Genomic DNA, 21,266 nt, shown 5'->3' on the forward strand with positions numbered 1-21,266 from the left:
AGCAGTTGAAAAGAGAGAAGAGGGAGGCATTTGCATACAGAAATAGTAATACCGGCCTGCCCGACATAACGTCAGTGAAGTGCCACGAACACTTGAGATGCAGCATATAAGTTTTAAGTATTATTATCACCAACATTAGTAATTAGGTCCTGATCCTTGACAGCATATTTAGCCTCTTAGTATCATGTAAATGTGGAATACGATCGTGTCAACTGCAACAATCTAGAATCCCTGTCAGATTCGTGTGACGTGCCTAAACAGCTGAAATGATAGCTTTTCATCATTGCTGCTATCTTCCACTTATACCTCACAGATCAAAACAAAAAAGGGCAATCAAAACCTTTCTTTCTATCCTTATTTTTAGAAAATCGAGACATTCAGCCGTTTCTTGGACTGTGAGTAAACGGTTGCCAAGCGGTAATTATTCCAATTGTGGCAGTAAAATTGAGCACCAAGTATATGTTTTAAACTATGGATCCAGCTAGGCTGCCAAAAAATAAAATAAAATAAAATAAAACCAACCACCCAATCTTCTCTTGCAAATGTTTTGTATTTCTCTTGAAGTGCTGAAGAATCACTGTTCAAATGTTTCTAATTTGGGGTATTTGTTCCTCTTGAGTTAAAACAAAAGGAAAAATTATACACCCAGATTTCCCCCCCCTTCTTGAATATTAAGTTTTTTAGACCCCTTTGTCAGCTGAACTGTCTCTAAACTGTAAGATAATGAACGTGCTCTACAAAACATTTAGGATGAAACTGAAAGAGCAGCACATAAAGAGCATTTAGGCTCTGCTCCACGAGAAACTGGTGTTATTTCAGAAGGGAACAAAGAAGAGGCTATCAGGAATGATAAAGAGATCCCCTCTTCCATTGCTGCCACCCTCAAAGATAGATATATTTTGATGAAGGAGCTGGGACATGTAAGCTTTCCACTTTTCCCTGGACACACACCAGTTTTCAGTTGGTGGAGGGTGGGGAGAATAACCTCTGCATGGACCTTGTTGAAACTGGAAAAAATGCAGCGTCAAGATAGCGAAGTTAGTGACAGAGTTTTCCCATTGTGAAGAACACACCCTTTGAAAGTAATGTACTCACCTGATCTTATTTATAATCTCATTGATGTCAATGTGCTTCTTTTCTTCCCTTTTGTAATGATCCATAAAGCGCACATAGTTGTCTGCCACAAACTGCCTGTTCAGGCCAGTGTCAACAGTTGCATTCTCTATGCCCAATTTTTGCAAGAATTCTTGATGTGTAAGGTAACCCTTTGCATTCGGATCATACCTTTTAAAGTCCAGGGAAAGACATATTTATTTTCACAAGAAATAGGCTTTGCAGGCTCAACGCAGAACATCCCTAGCTCTTGAGCACTGTAGTCTGATTCCTCCTTGGAGGAATATGCAGGGGACGCACATTAGGAAATAAATGTTGCATTGAAATATTCCATACCCATCTAGATTTTGCAGGGATCATCTATCAACAGCATCAAGTAGAAGCCTAACTCATGCCTGATAACATCTTTTTCAAATTCTGTGTTGATACTTAGAACCTAAAACCCGCCTGATTTAATCAAGACTCAACCCCATTAAGACCAGCAGGCATAACTCGTCGTTTAGCCCAGTTCCTGCCAACCTCATGCCACTTCTCTCGGCCACCTTTCCCTTCACCAGCACCCCCAACCTGGCACTCATCTATTTATTTAAAATATTTGGGGGCTGCATTTTAGCAGAAGCGGATTCAGAGGAGCACAACATGTTCGGTGGCACTGGGTGCAGATCCTCAGTGGCACCGCAACCATTATGTAAAAGGTAAGAGGCCGGGGGGAGGGTAATTTTGGCATTGCACCGGGTGCCGCTGAAATTTGAGGCCCCGGGTCTGTCAGTGCTTTTAGAGCTAAGAACTGACAGGGCAGCTTTCAAAATATATGAAAGGACAGCAACAAGAATCAAGAGCAATAAAATAGTATCTCCTGTCCACAGTAGCGTAGAACCATTCTCGGAATTATTTCCAGATATTGGAGGGCTGTGACCCTTAAAGAGAAGCAGATTATGGTTTTGTTGTAAATAAATATTTAAGCTTGACAGCTGTACTTTATACTATGCGACACTATGCAACCCATAATCCCTCTGCAAAATACAAGGGTTGTTTGGCAAACAAATCGGTATGGAAAGAGTTCCCTGAGGAAATGTACTTTCCGAGTGGTATATGACACAGTGATTTTCACTGCAGTTCTGAATACTTAAAATTCAGACATGAGACTGCTTAAACATTTGGCCAAAGACCGTATATCTAATGCACGCCTTCTGAGATAACGATTTTCTGTGGGCTCCATTCCAATTTTCAGAAATACCGACGCAATTTTGCACTTTAATATTCTGTTACTCTATTCTATATATTCTATACAATAGTTTCTATTCTAATTTTCCATACGTATCTAATTTCCATTCATTTTCTACTTCAAACATTTTCCATGTTGATTGCAATGGCTTCATTTAATAACATGGGAAGTTGAATTTTTGTTTTCAAGTTATCTAAAGTAGAGCATATGTAGCAGATGGCTGAATGCTAAAGACACGCGGTCGCAAGACATCCTTAAGGAATAAGGAAAGAAACTGAAAAGCAATGGAGTAGAAAATAATTCAGTGATGAATCACGGCTAGGAAATAAACCATACAGTCAACACACTTTGAATTCAAGGCAATATACATCTGGGTCTTAAAGCACTTTTAAAAATGTAGTAAGTGGAAAGCAGGGGTGTACAGTGGGAACTGTGTGTGTGTGTGTGTGTGTGTGTGTGTGTGTGTGTGTGTGTGTGAAATCAACCTTACTCGTTGGTTGAACTGGGAATCAAAGGCCGTCCTGGGGAAAGTGGCCCACTCCAAATCATGCTGGGTGGGTACAGAGCCCCAGAGACCCCAGAAGGCAGCCCCTGCCATTTCCTCCCTAAGGGGGGGAGGAGACCAGCATCTCCTATCCACTAAGAGGCTGCTGTAGAGGCGGCACTGGGGTGGGGGGTGGGGGTCTACCGAGAAGGCAGCAGGTTAGGCCTCTGAGGAATATGTCAGAGGAGCAGCAGGCAATGCGTTTCTTGGAGACTGGATCTGCTGCCCCCGTGGTTCCTGCTGCCTGAGGCAGTTGCCTCCACTTGCCTCATGAGTGGGCCGGTCCTGCTTGGCCTACGTGGGCAGCCTGAAAGTACCTTAAGCTCTTTGGAGTACAAATCAGTCTATTCAGATATCCCCTCACCTCCCATGCGAGGGACTCCTTGGGTTCCGCCCCACCTGTGATGCCCCCACTGCCAGATTCATTGCCCTCCATTTCTCAGGAGGGCAAGCCAGCGGCAGGTAGAGAGGCTATGCTACTCATGAACAAACATGGGAGGGCATGTTCAAGTATATATTCCAAACATGGAAACATTGAATGGAAAAGCAGTTGCATGGGGGACCTCCTGGAGGCTCCCTGCTGAAGGCCTTTGCCTCCCCAGCCTGTGGAAAATGAGGAGCCTGGCACAACAGTGCAGACGGGGTCAGTGCCAATGAGCTCATGCCCCCCCTTCCCCCCACACTGTGCTAATCGGGGGCAGGGAGAGGCAGTAACGGGGCTACCATGCCACCTGTCTCTGGGGAGAGAAATGCAAATCTCTTTTTGATTATTATTGTGTCTCAGGCTATGCAAGGCAAATGTCAGAATCCTAGCAACCGTGGGAGTAGTTTCATCATTTTTGGGATATACATCAAATTCTTTTCTCTTTTGCAGGGGATGGGGAAGTGATGCAGAAATGTCCCACTTCCAGATTGTTCAAGTGGTTGAGGTGTCTTGGTTTGTGTGTGTATTCTGCTGTAGTTCACTAGGAACTCTCTCTCTTAACAATTCTGATGCATCCATCAGTGACTCTGTGAGGCCTCAGTATCTATCTATCCATCCATCCATCCATCTATCCATCCATCTATCATGACTCTTATGCTCCAGTTTGTGACAGAATGAGTCTTAACAGAGACTAGCAAAAAAACCACCCCAAAATCCCCCTATATCTGTTCCCACCTTTCAAAATAAAAAGTGCCTATTTGTTAAAAGCTTGTCAGGTTCTTTCTCATGATGTTCATAAAGTGAGGAACAATCTCACGGTATCTTGTCAGATTCAATACCTACATTATGCATCACTTCTTGGTTGAACACTTTTCGAGGTAATTTTTAATTTAATGTAAATAACCAGAGAGCAGCACTGTGTTGAGGCTGCCCTGTAGCTCCAGAGAAAAGCTCCCTGAAATGGTTTTTAAAACTTTATTAGGTAGGTTCTTTTTTCCAATAATTGTTCTTCTTATTGGAATTTTTATGTTTTGTTGCTATTCTTGGCTTGCAGGTCTTCAATAAATAAATAAAATCTCTCTTCAAACAGCAATCAACCCTAACTCCAGTCCTTTGATCTGGAGACATGCTTCCCTCTTTCTTTCTTTCTTTCTTTCTTTTGAAAAAGGGTGCTGGTACTCACCAGGAAATTGTTACAGTAAATGCCAGACTTTTAACATTTCAGGGTGGGGATGGGGAGTGCTGGTACTGCGTACCCTTTGAGAACCCCCAAGAAAAAAACACTGGGTATTTCTGTATGTGGGCTGTTCTCTGAAAGCTGTGCTCTACTGGTAGGCAGGCAAGTAAGGGAGGTTTGGGGATTCTTACTCTCGCTGCAGCAGACTTGCAAATTACTTAAGTTAGCACCCCATGTATACATGCTAGCATGCCTGCCAACGTATGTTTATGCCAGTCGTATGTGACTTGCAGAAAGGGGGGGGCATGTGGAAGAGAATCAAAGCTTCATTGCTTATTCTCCTGCAGCTAACTCTCAGTCACCAAAAAGGACCAGGTGACTGGCTCTTTACAGCTGTCTTATATGTATGTGCACATATGAAATGGAATGTATATGTATATGTTACCTCACAAATACTACATAATGTAGACCTTCTATAGGGTTTGTGCATGCATCTGTGCAACTACATTTACTAATGGAATCAGCATGTTTCTGGAGACATTTGGAGCAAACAACTGCTTGAAATAGAGCTGTTTTCTTTTCTTTCCTTTTCTTTTTTATTATTATAAAAAAAAACTCCAGATCTTTTTATAGGTGCTGTTTTACAGATCACTATCTGGTGACAATAAAATATTTTCAAAGTGCTATTTTATTCATTTATTTCAAACATTTTGGGCTGCCTTGTAAAAAGCTCAATGTGGCTGCAAATAGAAAACCGAACAGCTGCTCAGTTGTTGTTGGGTGGTTTTCTTTCTACTCTTTTCTGTAAATATGAGGACTAGAGACATTTTTTTTTAAAAAAGAATAACAGCTGAGAATTAGAAGAAAGAAAGATACTATATACCATATTTTTCGCTCTATAAGACGCACCAGCCCACAAGACGCACCTAGTTTTTGGAGGAGGAAAACAAGAAAAAAAAATATTCTGAATATCAGAAGCCAGAACAACAAGAGGGATCGCTGCGCAGCGAAAGCAGCAATCCCTCTTGCTGTTCTGGCTTCTGGGATAGCTGCGCAGCCTGCATTGGCTCCATAAGACGCACACACATTTCCCCTTACATTTTAGGAGGGAAAAAGTGAGTCTTATAGAGCAAAAAATATGGCACTTTGCCACAGTCTACTTCTCCTGCTGCAATCTGCTTACAGATGCCCCATATGCCCCATCTCGCCATATAATGCCATTTAATTTTACGTAACATAATTACGTAACGTAATTATGTAAAGTAATGGGTCCCGTACATCTTGTGACCCACCAGGTTGAATGCAGCCCACCCTCCAGGTATTGTGGCTGCTGGGAGCTAAATTAGCTTCCTCTAAATTAGCTTCACTCTCTCCTTGGGACTGCAAAGGCAGGATGGTTGCCAAGCACCTGGAAAAACTCCGAACCAGGATGGTAAGCTGGATTCTGCTTGATGGGTCATGAGTGGAACAGGGCTGGTCAGGCTAGTAGTGGCTGAAGACAGTCAAGGCGGAGGGAGTTGCTGGGTAGCCAGAGCCATTTCTGACCCAATTCCTTTGTAGATCCAATAATAATAATGCAAAAACCCACCACAAAACACTATGGGAAAATCTCTGGGAAGTAGTAGGGATGAAAACCCAGAATAAGAAATATGGAGACGTGGCCATTTTCATTAGGTTCTTCTATCTGAAATCAGTACTTAGACTTCATCACAAGCAACTCTCTTCTCAGCACCAGTCATCAAAACAGGGCTGGCCAACCTGTGGCTCTCCAGGTGTTGGTGGACTACAGTGCCCATCATCCCTGACCACTGGCCATGCTGGCTGGGCTGATGAGAGTTGGGATCAAGGGATAACTGGAGGGCCAGATGTTTGCCACTCCTGCGCTCAGAGTCCACAGATGAAGCCGGCGAGGGGGAGGGGGGAGGATACGAGTAGAACATTCTTACCTTGCCCAAAGTTTGTCAAGTTCTTTTGGGTTTGTGGGGATGTTGTATCTATACAAGATGTCCTTCAGGTCTCTTTTCAGAACTATGCCATTGCCATCGCTATCATATTCATGCAAATGCTAAAACAGGAGATGTCTTTAATAGTAAGGGCTATTGTATTGAAACACACATACGTCCTCTATGAACCCAAAGCATTACAGGAACTGGAAAAATAGAATGGCAGCGTGTCTGCAGAGGCTGTGTAGCCTCTGTATGCACCACTTGGTTGCAATCCTGAGCATCAACATAGGAAAGCAAGGCAAGAGGAAGACACTACTGGAAGGCAGCAGTGTAGGAAGGAGGCCTGAACCCGACGCCATATGTTTATACATATTAAATTGCTTTGAAAGACCCCAAAAGCAGCAACCTCCAAACTGAGCACTAGCAAACACGCCACAGGAAGGCCAACAGGATGCCATATGAAACAAACTGATTAAGTACTTAAAGACACCTGAGAACCCATAGGACCCACCCATAATGCCTCACTTGTCTGCCTCTCCTCCTACAGTGGTGCCTCGCAAGACGAAATTAATTCGTTCCGCAAGTTTTGTCGTCTTGCGATTTTTCCGTCTTGCGAAGCACAGTTTCCCATAGGAATGCATTGAAAATCAATTAATGCGTTCCTATGGAAACCGACTTCAGACCAGGTCCAGGGACAGTCTGTCCCCCGACCTCTTCTGAAGGCTGGGGGGGGGACCAAGGGCTTTTCTTCCCACCCCCAGCATTTTAAAAAACCCCAGGACAGCGGGGGACTTCTCCGCTGTCCGGGGCGATCTTAAAATGCTGGCGGGCGGGAGCGAAGCCTCCGCTGCCGCCCGCCAGCATTTTTAAAAGCCCCGGGACAGCGGGGGACTTCTCCGCTGTCCCGGGGCGATTTAAAAGCCCCCAGGAAGGCAGGCAGGGGGGACAAAGACTTTTGCCCCCCGCCGGCCTTCAGCGGCTTCCCCGCTGTCCCGGAGATTTCCCTATGGGCTTTCGTCTTGCGAAGGAAGCCCATAGGGAAATTCGTTTTGCGAAGCGCCTCCAAAACGGAAAACCCTTTCGTCTAGCGGGTTTTCCGTCTTGCGAGGCGTTCGTCTTGCGGGGCACCACTGTACTGGGGTCAAGTAATCCTATTTTGTCTTCCTATTATGAGGTGGGACTGAGCCATTCAATCCTAAGCACATGCTCAGTCCAGGCAGGGGCAAACGAAGGCTAACTGACACCCAGGGCGGGGCAAACCACTGGCTGCACATGCGTGGCATTACTACGTACCGTGCATGCATGTGACACCGCGCATGCATTGTATGTAGTGGTTTGCTGCTGGCGCCGGCTGATCTACAGCAAGCCATCCTGATGGCGCTGCTGCTTGGAGCCGCTGCCTTGGAGGCTCCAAGCAGGAATTGCAGCCACATGGCTGCAGGCATCTCACCACCAACGTACTTGCATACATATCCAAAGTTATTGGGGGGGGGGTCTCTTCTATTACAATCTTTCATGGCTGGAAGCCTCAGGAGCTTCAAATCAGTTACTGCAATACATTACTTCAAAACGTATCGCATGTTTCTATTGTTAATGAGCCATTTGTTTATTGCAGCTAATTTTTTTTAAAAAAGACAATCAAAGATAAACATTGAGTGAAGCTCTGAAATCTCTGTTAGACATGCAGATTTGTTTAAAGACTACATAGAGCTTACCATGGCGAGGTCGTTCCATCTGGTTTGTGCTTTGATAGCGAGATAGTAATGAGCTTGTTCACAAGCAAGGTCTGCATCCGCCACTGTCTGTTTGGGTCTCACAAAGAAAGAATTATTCTGATAACTAACTGTGGTCTTCTTTTAATGCGATCATTAATATCCCACAAGGTTTGTTTGTTTGCTTGCTTGCTTATTATAGTTTGTACAGATAGCTTTAAAGTCTCATCTCAGACATCTGCATACAAATGAATTCCTTATAAATATTGCCACCCTTCTCCAGCTGCAAGCTAGGAATGATGTCTTTAAAACTTCTGTTAATCCCTGTTATCATTTGCAGATGCAGATTGGTCAAATTGCTTAATTGCAGCTGAGATTTGAGGGGAGAAATATTTATAAATCAAAGCAATAACATAAAAGATCCAAAGTAACTCAGGCAAGTTGCTACTTATTTTTACTGGCACATCAGATTGCCTGTTTTTTTAATAGGGAAACAGAGGTGTTCCACTGTGAGTTAAAGGTACCAGGCACAATCTAGTAAAAGTTAGGATGAGTGCACGAAGGAACAGGATCCGTTTTTCAGAGTTCTCAGCAGTCCCAGTTTAGCCCTCTCTTTGATGTTTCAGATTTACTATAGGGAGGCAAAGTTTATGTGGGATAAAAAAATAACAATAACCCTGGTACCTACAGTATAAAGTGGTCCTCGCCACCTCACCCTATGTATTGTGTCGAATGGCTCTTAACATGTTTATTGCATTTATTTAAGATTAACAGTCAATTGACTCACATGACATTGCAATAGTTTTTCCAGACACATATTTCCACATATTCAGACTCGTTGAACTTTTGCTAGTTTGTGGCCAATAAGTCAATCTCTCACAAACTTCAAAACTCATAATTACAGTTAAAGACCTTAAAAACAGGATGAAGAGCTAACTAGACTATTTCAAGTCAATTTCCAACCTCTCCTCCTACACATGAAACCATGCCAAGTGTATGCATGTTTACTGTAAAATAATTATTTTTAATTAAATAACTCACGTTGCTTTTAATCTAGGAAAGATTTTGCAACACTTTTTCAAAACTAAACCTAGCACATTTCAGTGTTGAAATAAAATAGTTATTACTAATGTAAGATACAGTTTAACCTTGAGTTTTAATTTCTTTAATTAAAGAAATTAATTTATTTTTATTATTTATTTATTTATTTTTTTAATTTATCCTGTTAATGGTTTTTTAAAAAATACATGCACCCATCAAGCAATTGTGCACAGTCTGGTACTAAATCTATAACTAAATCCACATTTTTATTGCTTGTTCAAAAGCTATCAGTCATACAATAGTACAGTAACGGTTTGTCCCCACTTAACTTTTGCCTCACTCTTTCCAAGGCAGAGATCTATGCTTTGATATCTGGGTCTGAGCTATCCCCCCCCCCCCACTCCAAGCTTTCCCTGTGAAAACCTGCTCTTTAAAGCTGAATCGTAGCAAACAGAAATTCAGGGTCGTTTTTTTCTGCGGACTAACGATTGGGCTTTAAAGAGTGGGTTTTTGCGGGAAAAGCTCTGGATCCAAAAAAAGAGAAAAAGGACGTGGAGCTTTAATTCATGCACTCTGCCTGGAAACCGAGGAGGAAAGATAAGTGTGGATAACCCTAAGAAGTGGAACACAGATCCAAGCACGATGGGTCATTGGATTGCATTGATACAATACAACAGCGTGGGTTGTTTATATGACAATTTCTTATAAAGCTTTTCAGCCAGGAAAAAGCAGCTGACAAACAAAACAAATAAAAGCTACAACATAAAAATTAAAAACTATAGCAATAAAAAGACTTTAAAAAAAGAGCCAGTATCAAGTGTGGAGCAATCAGTCACCAAGACAAGCCAGCTTTTACTCACATTCTGAAAGCCAAGGGAGATGGGTCCAGGCAGATCTCTTGGGGAGTTCCTGAGCCTGGGTGCTACCATTAAGAAGGTCCTGCACTACATATTTCCCAGGGGGGCACAGAGCAGAGCCCACCCCAATGAACCAGGCAATCCAAATCAGGTGAGAGCAAGTGCTCCTTTAGCTATCCTAGGCTAGGGCTGCCGTGGCCCCGATCTGATGGAACGCTCTGTCACAAGAGACTAGGGCCCTGCGGGACTTGACATCTTTCCGCAGGGCCTGCAAGACGGAGCTGTTGGCCAAGGCACAGTCTGACCCCCTCTCTCCTTCTGTAATCTTCATAGAACTCTAACCCGATGGTTGCCATTAATTTGAGTCTGAATTGATTCTAGAATGTATTTTAATTAATTGAATGTGTGATTTTATGTACACTGTGCTATTTTTACCTGTTGTTAGCCGCTCTGAGCCTGGCTTTGGCCAGGGAGGGTGGGATACAAATTATTATTATCATTATTATTATTATTATTATTATTATTATTAATCCAGGCTTTCCCGAACACGTCTGGGATTTGGGCAGCAAAATGGTGTCCGGACGGACTTTTGCTTAATCAGCAAAATGTCCAGGAACACAATGTTTTAATAATCCTTTTATGGGGGGGGTGGAGATGTCCACCCCCCGCCCCGCCCCGCCAAAAAACCCTCAACAGCCCTGTCCATATTTTCACTTTTGGGAATATGGCAACCGTATTAGGCCCAAACGACATAGGGCTTTAAAGGAGGCAACCAACAATACAAATATACGTCTGCTCCAACTGGTCTGGATTTATACATGTCAATTTTCACAGAATATACAAGAATACAACCATGTCCTAATAGATCTTATTTCTCAGGTATCCAGAGCACTGGGTGGGGGAAGCTGGCTGGAGCAGAACGGCCCCTTAAATGCATGGAGCAGCCCTTTACATTTATTTATACCAAAAGTTCTCCTGCCTACTTTTATTTATTAACCTTTAAATGAGAATAGGGATCAAAGTTGTTCAAGTGCATCCCAAGTTAAGCATTTTTCAAGTGAATTAAATCAGATTAATTTTTGGTGGATTATGCCCACTGTACAAGTCCACACATATAAATAATATAGTAAAGTTCAAGAGCTGTAGGTACTATTTGTTTTCATTAGTATTTCTCACAAATGACGGAGCTGTGAAGGGTGATTGGGGGGAAGGGCAGAACTGGTGGGTCCTGACTCTTCATGGGAGATATTTAGAAAGCCTGAATTCAGAATGCTTGGGAAGCACAGAGAACAGTTAACACAAGTCAATTGCACTTCCCATTACCTTGACTTTTGTCATTTCTGAAACAGACTTAAGTCTACCAGCTGTCACACTAAAGACGTCTTACTCTAAAGGAAGTCAGATGATGAAACGCTCTTTGTTCTGTGCTTGGAATGGTATCTGAAGTAGGTTTCATTTCATAGAGAAATCAATTGCTCTAATATATTGGTGTTGAGTACAAACTTTTTAAAACAGCTTTTAACAGGAAGGGCTTGCTGTGCTGAGAGGGATGAAGCCTCTGCACTAGCTTTCTGGCAGGTGAGTTGTTGTTGCTTTCCAGGCAGAATAGGATCATAGTGTTGGAAGGGACCCTGAGGGTCATCTAGTCCAACCCCCTGCAATGCAGGGATAGCGAAGGGCCAAGGCAGTTTGGGAAGCTGGCACAGTGCAGCTGCTGCCATTGCATCTCCCCACCACCTCGCCCTTCTCCCTTCTTGGAAAGCAACTGTGGCCCACCTGCCTAGAAGATTACTGCAGCCAGCTCCATCCCCCACCCCACCGTGAGCCGATTCTCGTTTTGAATATGTAGGAACATATGGCATTGCATCTTAGCTATTTTGGAATTTGAAGAGCCATATGCACAACTCCCAAGTAGCATTTCCAAGGGAATTGTGTGCCCAAAGAATCTAGGAGCAACAAACATAATAGAAAGCTTTTAAACTCAGTGCTGTTTAGATGGTGGGATCAATAGGCTTGATTTATATCCTGACTTTCCAACAAATGAGTTGCAACATGGCTTACAAAGGTAATTATGGAAAGGGTGGATTTAAAATATAATGAAAGGTATGGGGAAATAGACAGCAATCCTAAGAAATCAAAACATGTTGCTTCACTGCCAGGTATGCTTAGGATCTTACAAGTACCAAATTGGCTAAGGGCATAAAAAAATTCTTCCAATACTATCAAACAGTAGCTGGCATCTAATCTTAGATCCTTGAATCCTGAAATATGCCACACAACATAGCTTGCACCCTATGTTAGGTAATAATAACATAAATTTAAGTAAATCCATAAGACTGCTGCCCTCCTTACTTGTTAGACGAAGGCAACCAAGGGCGCATGTCTCTAGTTGTATTTGCTTGGAACAACTGAAGAAATTCCGGGTAGTTTAATGTAGAAGTAATGTTCAGTCCCAGGATGCCAAGGAGGCGATTGTATTCATCATCTGTCATGCTGATCATAAAGCTATCCAGGAGGTGTCGAAAATCAAGCATGCTGACTATACCATCATTGTTCTTATCTATTTTACGGAAGGCGATGTACGGATCCTAACAGGGAATATTCAATTTAGTATCAACACTTGGCCTATTTTTCCCCCTTTTTATACAAATCACTAACATACTACTAGACTAACTATACATCTAAAAATGTTTTGCAAATGGATCCAGATCTTCACATGAAGAGGTCCCTTTAGGTATCTTTATGGAACAGGCCATGTAGGGGTGATCTAGCGTTTCCTTCTTACAGCCTCCAAACCAAAGCTGAGATGCTTTAGGAACTGGGTGCCCTGCGCCATATTGCATTCGATTGTTCATTTGAGTCCTTCTAAGTTATTTCCACCCACCGCGAATGGCATCTCTTTACAGAAACTAGTCAGATTAGTTGAAGCACATATATGTGGCCAACATGACTTTAAAGAGAAACATTTTTGGAGTCTTATATCCTCCAAGAAAGCTACTCAGAACACACCCAGTGGATAATTTTCAAGCCTCACCTTTGGATGGCTACATGTTATGCTGTTGCTCATACCTCTAGCAATTTCACTCCACTTGTATAGAATACTTTGAGTCCCTCCTACAGACCACCCCTACAGCTGGGGAAGACTGGAGAAGTCTGAAGTGCTGGCTTGCCCATCAACTTTCCATTCATTCCCAACAAGGAAGAAGCCTCAGCATATCAATTCCACAGCAGTGATCCTTGCCAGATGGGAAGACTCATCTCATTACTGCAAGCTAAGCTTTTCCTTCTTGTAAGGTTGCTAATCATCTTTTGCTCCTCTTCCCTGATGAACACCTGAACGTTTAAGAACCCCTGGCTGCAGCTACAGGACAACTTCTTTCCTCTGCTGTGAATGCGATAAACTCAGGCTCCCTCCTTCCCGGAAGGGCAAGGAAAAGGGACTTCAAACTTTCATCCTACATGGATAGTTTGTGGAAGGAAACTGCCTTTTATACTAGCAGACATAAGCATCTTATAGCATAAGCAGCCTAGCAGGCAGACCTGCTCCAAGATTGATCTGAACAGGAATGAAACATGGATTTTTGAATCCACAGTGGAGGGAAATTGCTTTGAAGGAGCCATCCTCAAGCTCCTCAGTTGCTTCACTGACCATTTCATTTCCCAGCAGGTGGAAGAAGCAACAGGGGTATCATCTGTCTTGGACCTGCTCCTCACCAACAGGGATGAAATGAGAGTACTGGGAACCTTGGGAGGAGGTTATCATGTCCTCTTCGGTTTCATGATATAGAGGCAAGGGAAAACTTGAGTGTTGTTGGACATGTACTTTGGACCTTAAGAAGCCTAATTTCAAAAAGCTTAAGGAACTACCGGGTGAGATCCATGGTCAGAAATACTCAAAGAGAAGGGAGCCCAAGATGATTGGGAGTTTCTTAAAGGTGAAACTTTGAGTAATTGGAGTACTGTGTTCAGTTCTGGGCGCCACCATTTAGGCAGGATATTGACAAGCTGGAATATGTGTGGAAAAGGGTGACAAGATGATCAAAGGTCTGGTAAACAAGCCTTGTGAGGAATGGCTGAGGGAGCTGGGTATGTTTAGCCTGCAAAAGAGAAAACTGAGAGGAGACAGGATAGCCATCTTCAAATATCTCAAGGGCTGTCACATGGAAGATGGAGCAACCTTGTCTTCTCCTGCTTCAGAGGAGAAATCCAATGGATTCAAGTTACAAGAAAAGATTCCGACCCAACATCAGGAAGAACTCTCTAATGTTCTGGAAAGGACTCCCTCAGGAGGTTGTAGCCTCTCCTTCCTTGGAGGTTTTTAAGCAGAGGTTGGATGGCCATCTGTCATGGATGCTTTAGTTGAGATTTCTGCATTGTGGGGGATTGGACTAGATGACTTTTGGGGTCTCTTCCAACTCTAGAATTCTACGAGTCTATGATTCAAAGGCCCTGAGGGTTCCATCGATACCATTCTTTCCCTTACAATAGCAACACATGAGGAAAATGTGCAAAGAAATGCAAATACATAACAATAAAACATGACATCAATAAATAACAGGAAAGAGCTGGCTGCACTTACCCCATATTCCTCCACAAGCTTATCACAATAGTGGCTGAGGCATTCCTCAGCGGACACAAAGTGACACTTGCTGGCATTGGCCCGTCGATTTGGAGAGTGTCCACTCATTCTGGAATCTGAAATAGTTAAAGGTAAAGGTAAAGGTACCCCTGCCCGTACGGGCCAGTCGTGACCGACTCTGGGGTTGCGTGCTCATCTCGCTTAAGAGGCCAGGAGCCAGCGCTGTCCGCAGACACTTCCGGGTCACGTGGCCAGCGTGACGAAGCTGCTCTGGCGAGCCAGCACCAGTGCAGTGCACGGAAACGCCGTTACCTTCCCGCTATAAAGCGGTACCTATTTATCTACTTGCACTTAGGGGTCCTTTCGAACTGCTAGGTGGGCAGGAGCTGGGACCGAACGACGGGAACTCACCCCGCCGCGGGGATTTGAACCGCCGACCATACGATTGGCAAGTCCTAGGCACTGAGGTTTTACCCACAGCGCCACCCGCGTCCCCCCAAATAGTTACATCAAGCCAAAGTGGCCAATGGTCCACAAAATCATGAAATAGATTCAAATCACTGACACTAGAAACCAGTGTGATATACCAGTCAGAATGTTGGACTAGCACCTGGGAGACCCCACTTGAGTCCCCCCCCTCGGCTAACGCAGCTCACGGAGCAGGGATGTTGGAGCGTCATTCCCTCTCAACCCAACGTAGATCACAGGGCTGTTGTCAGGATAAAGTGAGAGAAGAACCACAATAATCTCCTTGGAGAATTGGGGGGGATGGACTATAAATATAACCTACTGTATAAAGTTATAAATTAGGTGGTCAGCTATTTGCCAAAAAAATGCAGCTTTCAAAAACGTTTCGTAACCCCTAGGCCCCAGGTATCACAAACCTCTTCAGGTTTGTAATATTTGGACAATAAAAACATTTACTGCCTGAACTGCTCACCGCAAATATACCTAGCAGGCTGGCAAGCTTTTCTCAGTCTAGGGCCACAATCTCACATACTGGCAGTGCCCCCACGGCCATTTTTTCTTTTTTCTGGCCCTGTTTCTCTCCCCCCCCCCCCCATTCTTCCCTACCCAACAGGCTGCCAGGAGAGGCCAAATCACTCTTACCTGAGACCTGAACAGATTTCTTGCAGGGGGCTTTTAAAAACAGGCCAGGGCCTACATAAAATTGGGCTGAGGGACAGGTGCTATTTGGCTTCAGTGCGAGGGAAGAGGGGCAAATCAGTTCTCAGGGGCTGGCTAGGCTATTTCAGTTCCTTACAGTTATTTGGCTCTCTGCTGTCTTTGACAGGGCTGCTTGTGTCAGCAAGCCAAGACAGAGAGGCATTGGCTAAGAGACACATGTTGCTGCCAAGAGAACGCTGCATGAATCGCAGAATTATGCCACAATTTATTACTCTTTGGATTTGGTTTTCACGTTTGGCAACAGAATTAAGAAACCAACAAACCTTGAGTCTGGTCGTCTTCCCCCACATGGAGGAGAAAAATCAGCCACCATTGCACAAGAGGACCCCATCCTTAACCTGAACAGCTTTGGGGGAAATGGCTGGGCCTTGAAGAGCACTTATTCCCAGAATAAGCAAAGCTCAGAAGTCCTCCCAGCCAATAAGAAAAAAAGCTTTACATTCTTTTAGAATATTTATAGTAAGGTATCAATAAATATCCAGTTACCTTCAAATATTGCGACAAAATCAAGATAACTCAGCCCTCCAGCAGGGAATCCTAATTTTTCAATGAGTAGATTAAACTGCTCATCATCCATTGGCATCCCAATATCATCCAACAGCTGGCGAAGAAAGAAAAAAGCAGGCGTGGTTGGGTTTTTTTTTGTAAAAGACTGGGCACAATCCTGCCCCTTTTAACGCCCACAGATTTCAACAGGAAATGCTCTGTTCCCTTCCACTGAAATCAAATAGGACTTGTAAGTGCTTAACTCCGGTTGAATCAAGCCCATTTTTTCTGCTTCAAATAAGAGCTCTCCTACTTGAGAACTTGCTGGTTTAGATGGGGCTGCAACATTTAGTCAATTCACTAAATCAATCAATAAGCTGGAAAAGGGTTAATGGGGCATCAGATTTGACATTTTTTGAACTATTTTAGTGCAAATACTTCTAAAAGTTGCATGTGGCAGGAACCATTTTTGAAGAAGCATTGCCTTCTCTCACACACAGAAGATAATTCATTTTCTAAGAAAAGCACCTGCTGTTCCCACCTGTCTGCAGGATGACAAAGAAAGCATTTCCTTGTCAAATCTCTTCGTTACATTGTTACAACTGTAATCCTGTACCAGTTTACCTTGTAGTAAGCCCCTCTATGAGCAGGTATGGAATTCCATTGCCACAGTTTTTAAGTGACCAATGTCCCCATCTTAGGTAGCTCATTAAGCTTCAACCATCAAGTCATAAGCGGAAGCTCAACAGTCCTTGCCCACCCCACCCCCCCAGCATAGTTTTCACCTACAATGTTGAAATGATAGCTGCATTCAGGCATTAACCACGCTGTGCATAAACTGTGTGCTGGTGCATGCAATTCAAGCTCTCGCTTTTTGGCCCCTTCCTCCGTTGAGCAGGAAAACCAACAGAATGGCTCACTTAGTGTTACGTCCACACCAGCGCTCATTGAAGATAAATGAACAAACAGCCATGACCTAAAGCTGACGTCACAGTTTGGGAGAAGCAAATCACACACACTGGCTTGAATGGAAAACTAAGCCAGCCACTCTTTGGTTTGTTCGCCTGCTTGATTGGTTTACTCCCGGTAAAGCTGTGAGATCTTGCATGCAGTTCATGCTCAGTACAGTTAAACAAGCCTCATCTTGTGGCCTTGCACTAAGTCTGACTGTGGCCAATTGTGGAGAGTACCGTTAAACTCCGTAGAAAGACCTATAAGTGAGTGGTTCCAAGATTGTGGCCTTGTTTAGTAATACTTCCTCCAGTTTAATCATTGCAAATTATTCCTGTACTTCTAATTTGAGCGTATTCTTTCTACTGCATATTTTTGTCCTTTTGTAATTGCTTCAATTGTGATTATTCTTGCTATTCTATTCTATTTTACTTTCTTAGCCCTGGAGATTAAAAGAAAAAGGAAGCAGCATCATATGGCTGAATGGCATAAAAATGTTAAAAAAAGAAGAAGTGAGAATACTCTAATTAGCAAATTATCACTCTTTTCAGTAGATTTTCAAAGCTTTTGAAAAGAGATTAGCTGCTTTGTGCTTTAGTACAGGCTTTTGCTATCAGATCGAATGCTTAATTCTAGAGCCCTAGGAGTGTGGCATACAAGAGGTAGCTGCGATTGCATGAATACAATGAATACAAAAAGATCTGCCTTGCCCCAGAATGAGAGTTAATGGTTCTGATGCAAAGTGGTGGAACTCCTGTACAGGTGAGCTCCCTCTGTGTCAGAAGTGCCACTGGAACTGCACGCAGGAGGCTGCTCCTGATGCTGAAAACTAGGAGTTTCATGCATCTAGAAAGCTTCTCAATCAGGCCATTAGTGTGCAATGACAATCCATTGTAAGCAGGGCTGGCCTGCCCGTGAGGCAAATGGAAGCAGCTGCCTTGGGTGGTGGAATCCTGCAGGGCAGCACCTCCAGGCAGGCCTCACCCATGCCTGCTGCAAATGTTTGCCAGAAGCCACGCCATCATGTGACCCTGGTGAGTCTTGGGGGGCAGCAGGGAGGGCCACCCCTAGTTGCAAGTAAGGGTGTGGTCTCCAGATCCAGCAGAACTTAAGTGGGATTTTTATCAAACCAATGCAAAGGCCCAATTTGTGCATCCAAACTGCGACACAGCTTCATTGTCCACATTGTTAGGTAGCCTAACAATGCAGAGAATTATGGCTAAGATACAATTGGTCATACTTTGACTCTTTGTGCAGAAATGTGCCAAGAGACTACACAGCTATGGGAAGTGAGCATTCAGTCTACAGAGTGTTCATCAGCTGATCTGAACAAAATATCAAAATAAAAGATGTTGTATGTAGCAGGTGTTGATAACCAGGCTATGTCAAGCTGCGCTTTAAAATAAAAAAAACAAAAATATCCGAATCTGGTCTTTTTAATAAGGGTGCAGAACCCCATCTCACTCTTCAGCTTATTTTTTTGCTTTTGAAAGAGCACAATGGACTAATTTTCAAAGGAGAGGGGGAACCAATTAAAAAAAATTCACTGGTCAGGGATGAGAACCACAAAGAGCAACACAGTCCACCCGCCACAGATAGTGGACTATCTGAAAAGTGATCACCCCTGTGGGTTATTGCGGCCTGCCTTGGGACTGCAGCAACAGTTTGTGTGTCAAACGTTTATTTATGAAGAGTTTCGCAAGAGTTAATGCCAGCTTTTTTACACACGGAGAGAGGGAGAGAGAGAGAGAGACACAGAAACTTAAGTTGAAGAGATAACAGGAAATCTCAATGCAAAACAATCCACATCAGGTTGAATGACCGAATAAATTTACATTTACCTTGCGAAAATCAGTTTTATTCAATTTCCCACTAGCTTGTTTGCTGAAGGCAAGAAAGCCATCTCTAACAGTAGCTTCCTGCTGCAGGATACTTTCCCTCAGCCTTTCAATTACTTCATCAACAGATCTATTCTTAGCGAATTTGTAGGCATAGTCTTCAATCTGTTTCATTCTAAAATTGGAAGATTGGCAGCAAAGAGAAGCATCTTAAATATGGTACCATAAAATATTTGATTAAACATTAATGATCTGTATTTCTGCAATAATAGAGAGCAGACGCCCACCAGAAGCTGTGCATAAAGCAGCAGTTGTTTATACAAGTATAATTATCAGCTCCTCAGATGTCAATGGCTACATGGTCCATTTGAAAAGAGAACCAGTGAAGAGTCAACTTTGGCAGTGAATCCCAGAGTTGTGAGAGTCTCTAACTGGTGTAATGTTAGAGACTGGTTGATGTTCTCTTGAAAACAGCACTTTATCACTTGACCTAGACCTCCCAGCGCACACTGATGTGCACTCAGAGCTTTGTGTGTGTAGACAGCTCCATTCATTGAAGCAAAGGAATCTGAATTACAAAGAAATGCACACATGGACTTATGACTCTCTAACAATAAACAAAGTAGACCTTGAAGGTTAGCAGAGTTTTATTTGCACATCTTGGACATGGACATGTTAGCCAGTGTAGTGGGTTAAGAAGTTGGCATATGCTTAGAGGGCACACCTGTCAGGTTTCCTAAATCAACTCAGATAAAACCTAGTCTTGTGCCACCTACTGACAAAACTAAAAACAAACGCGGGTGGCGCTGTGGTCTAAACCACTGAGCCTAGGGCTTCCCGATCAGAAGGTCGGTGGTTCGAATCCCCGCGACGGGGTGAGCTCCCGTTGCTCGGTCCCTGCTCCTGCCAACCTAGCAGTTTGAAAGCACGTCAAAGTGCAAGTAGATAAATAGGTACCGCTCTGGGAAGGTAAACAGCATTTTCGTGCGCTGCTCTGGTTTCACCAGAAGCGGCTTAGTCATGACCCTGAAAAACTGCCTGCGGACAAACGCCGGCTCCCTCGGCCAGTAAAGTGAGATGAGTGCTGCAACCCCAGAGTCATTCACAACTGGACTTAACTGTCAGGGATCCTTTACCTTTACTGACAAACTATAGAATGAAACGATCCACACAATATACAAGGGAGAAGCTGGATGTTCTTTTTCAGACAAAACATAAGAAGAAGGTCAAGAGAAGCCGTAAAAGTTTCGATAAGGCATAAAAAAAAAAAAAAACCCCGAACAAACAACAACAACCCACCCATGGTAAGTTTCACAGACTTTGTTTCTCTGTATTTGGCAGTGAACAGTCTCCATTCGCAATCATGTACACAGTACCTTTCTGAAAAGTCTGCCTGCTTTTTTTCTTCTCTTTGACTTCCCCGGGATGAAGGGATGCTAGCGAGAACAGTTAATTCTTTTGGCAAATCGGCAACTCCTAAACTATGTAAGAGCATCCTGTACAGGACCCCTTCTGAAGTGTCATCTTGATATTTCTGGTATAATCTGGGGAAAACATATTTAAAATAGTTAGGCCATAACATTTTCTCTCAGTGTCCGTCTGTGTGGCTCCCTGGGGTTCTTTTGGTCAGGTTCCAAGAAGGGTTAATCTGCCTCGGCCTGTAACAGAAGAGATAGGTAAACACTAGCAGTTAGGACTGAGATTGCTATCATTCCTTAAGATAACGGGAGGTCAGAAGATGCTCAGATGATTGACAGTGCTAGCAACCATAGCCCAGGGGTCAGCAACCTTTTTCAGCTGTGGGCCGGTCCACCGTCCCTCAGACCATATGGTGGGCTGGACTATATTTGGGGGGAGGGAATGAACAAATTCCTATGCCCCACAAATAACCCAGAGATGCATTTTAAATAAAAGCAGACATTCTACTCATGTAAAAACATGCTGATTCCTGGACCATCCGTGGGCCGAATTGAGAAACTGATCTGGCCCCTGGGCCTTAGTTTGCCTACCCATGCCATAGCCCCTACTCTTTCCTTCTGCTTTGAGAGGCAATTCTCACCTTAGTAAACCGAGGGATAACTTCTTGGGTTGCACTTTTTATACCTGGGATGCTCTCCTGAGTCTGAATTAATTGCCTCATAATTTGGATAAATGCTTGTTTTTAACCTTAAAATCTAGTTGATAG

The 21,266-nt window shown here is 43.5% G+C and overlaps 1 protein-coding gene across 5 annotated transcripts in view; it reads right to left on the reverse strand.

The window, feature by feature from the left end:
• The window catches only part of EFCAB6 (EF-hand calcium binding domain 6), a 103,236-nt gene that overhangs the window by 29,833 nt on the left and 52,137 nt on the right, over positions 1–21,266 (reverse strand). For 4 of the 5 annotated variants that reach the window (XM_077930769.1, XM_077930768.1, XM_028728725.2 and 1 more), the window contains exons 15-22: positions 20,458–20,625; positions 19,085–19,256; positions 16,293–16,407; positions 14,619–14,734; positions 12,392–12,627; positions 8,145–8,241; positions 6,430–6,548; positions 1,096–1,284 (exon numbers count right to left, since the gene is read on the reverse strand). In XM_077930769.1, the coding sequence (XP_077786895.1) occupies positions 1,096–1,284; positions 6,430–6,548; positions 8,145–8,241; positions 12,392–12,627; positions 14,619–14,734; positions 16,293–16,407; positions 19,085–19,256; positions 20,458–20,625 (1,212 nt within the window). The remainder of the gene's footprint in view (positions 1–1,095; positions 1,285–6,429; positions 6,549–8,144; positions 8,242–12,391; positions 12,628–14,618; positions 14,735–16,292; positions 16,408–19,084; positions 19,257–20,457; positions 20,626–21,266) is intronic. The other variant, XM_077930767.1, reaches the window with a different exon arrangement.

Source organism: Podarcis muralis, chromosome 6, assembly GCF_964188315.1.
Source record: "Podarcis muralis chromosome 6, rPodMur119.hap1.1, whole genome shotgun sequence".
Lineage (NCBI taxonomy): Eukaryota > Metazoa > Chordata > Lepidosauria > Squamata > Lacertidae > Podarcis > Podarcis muralis.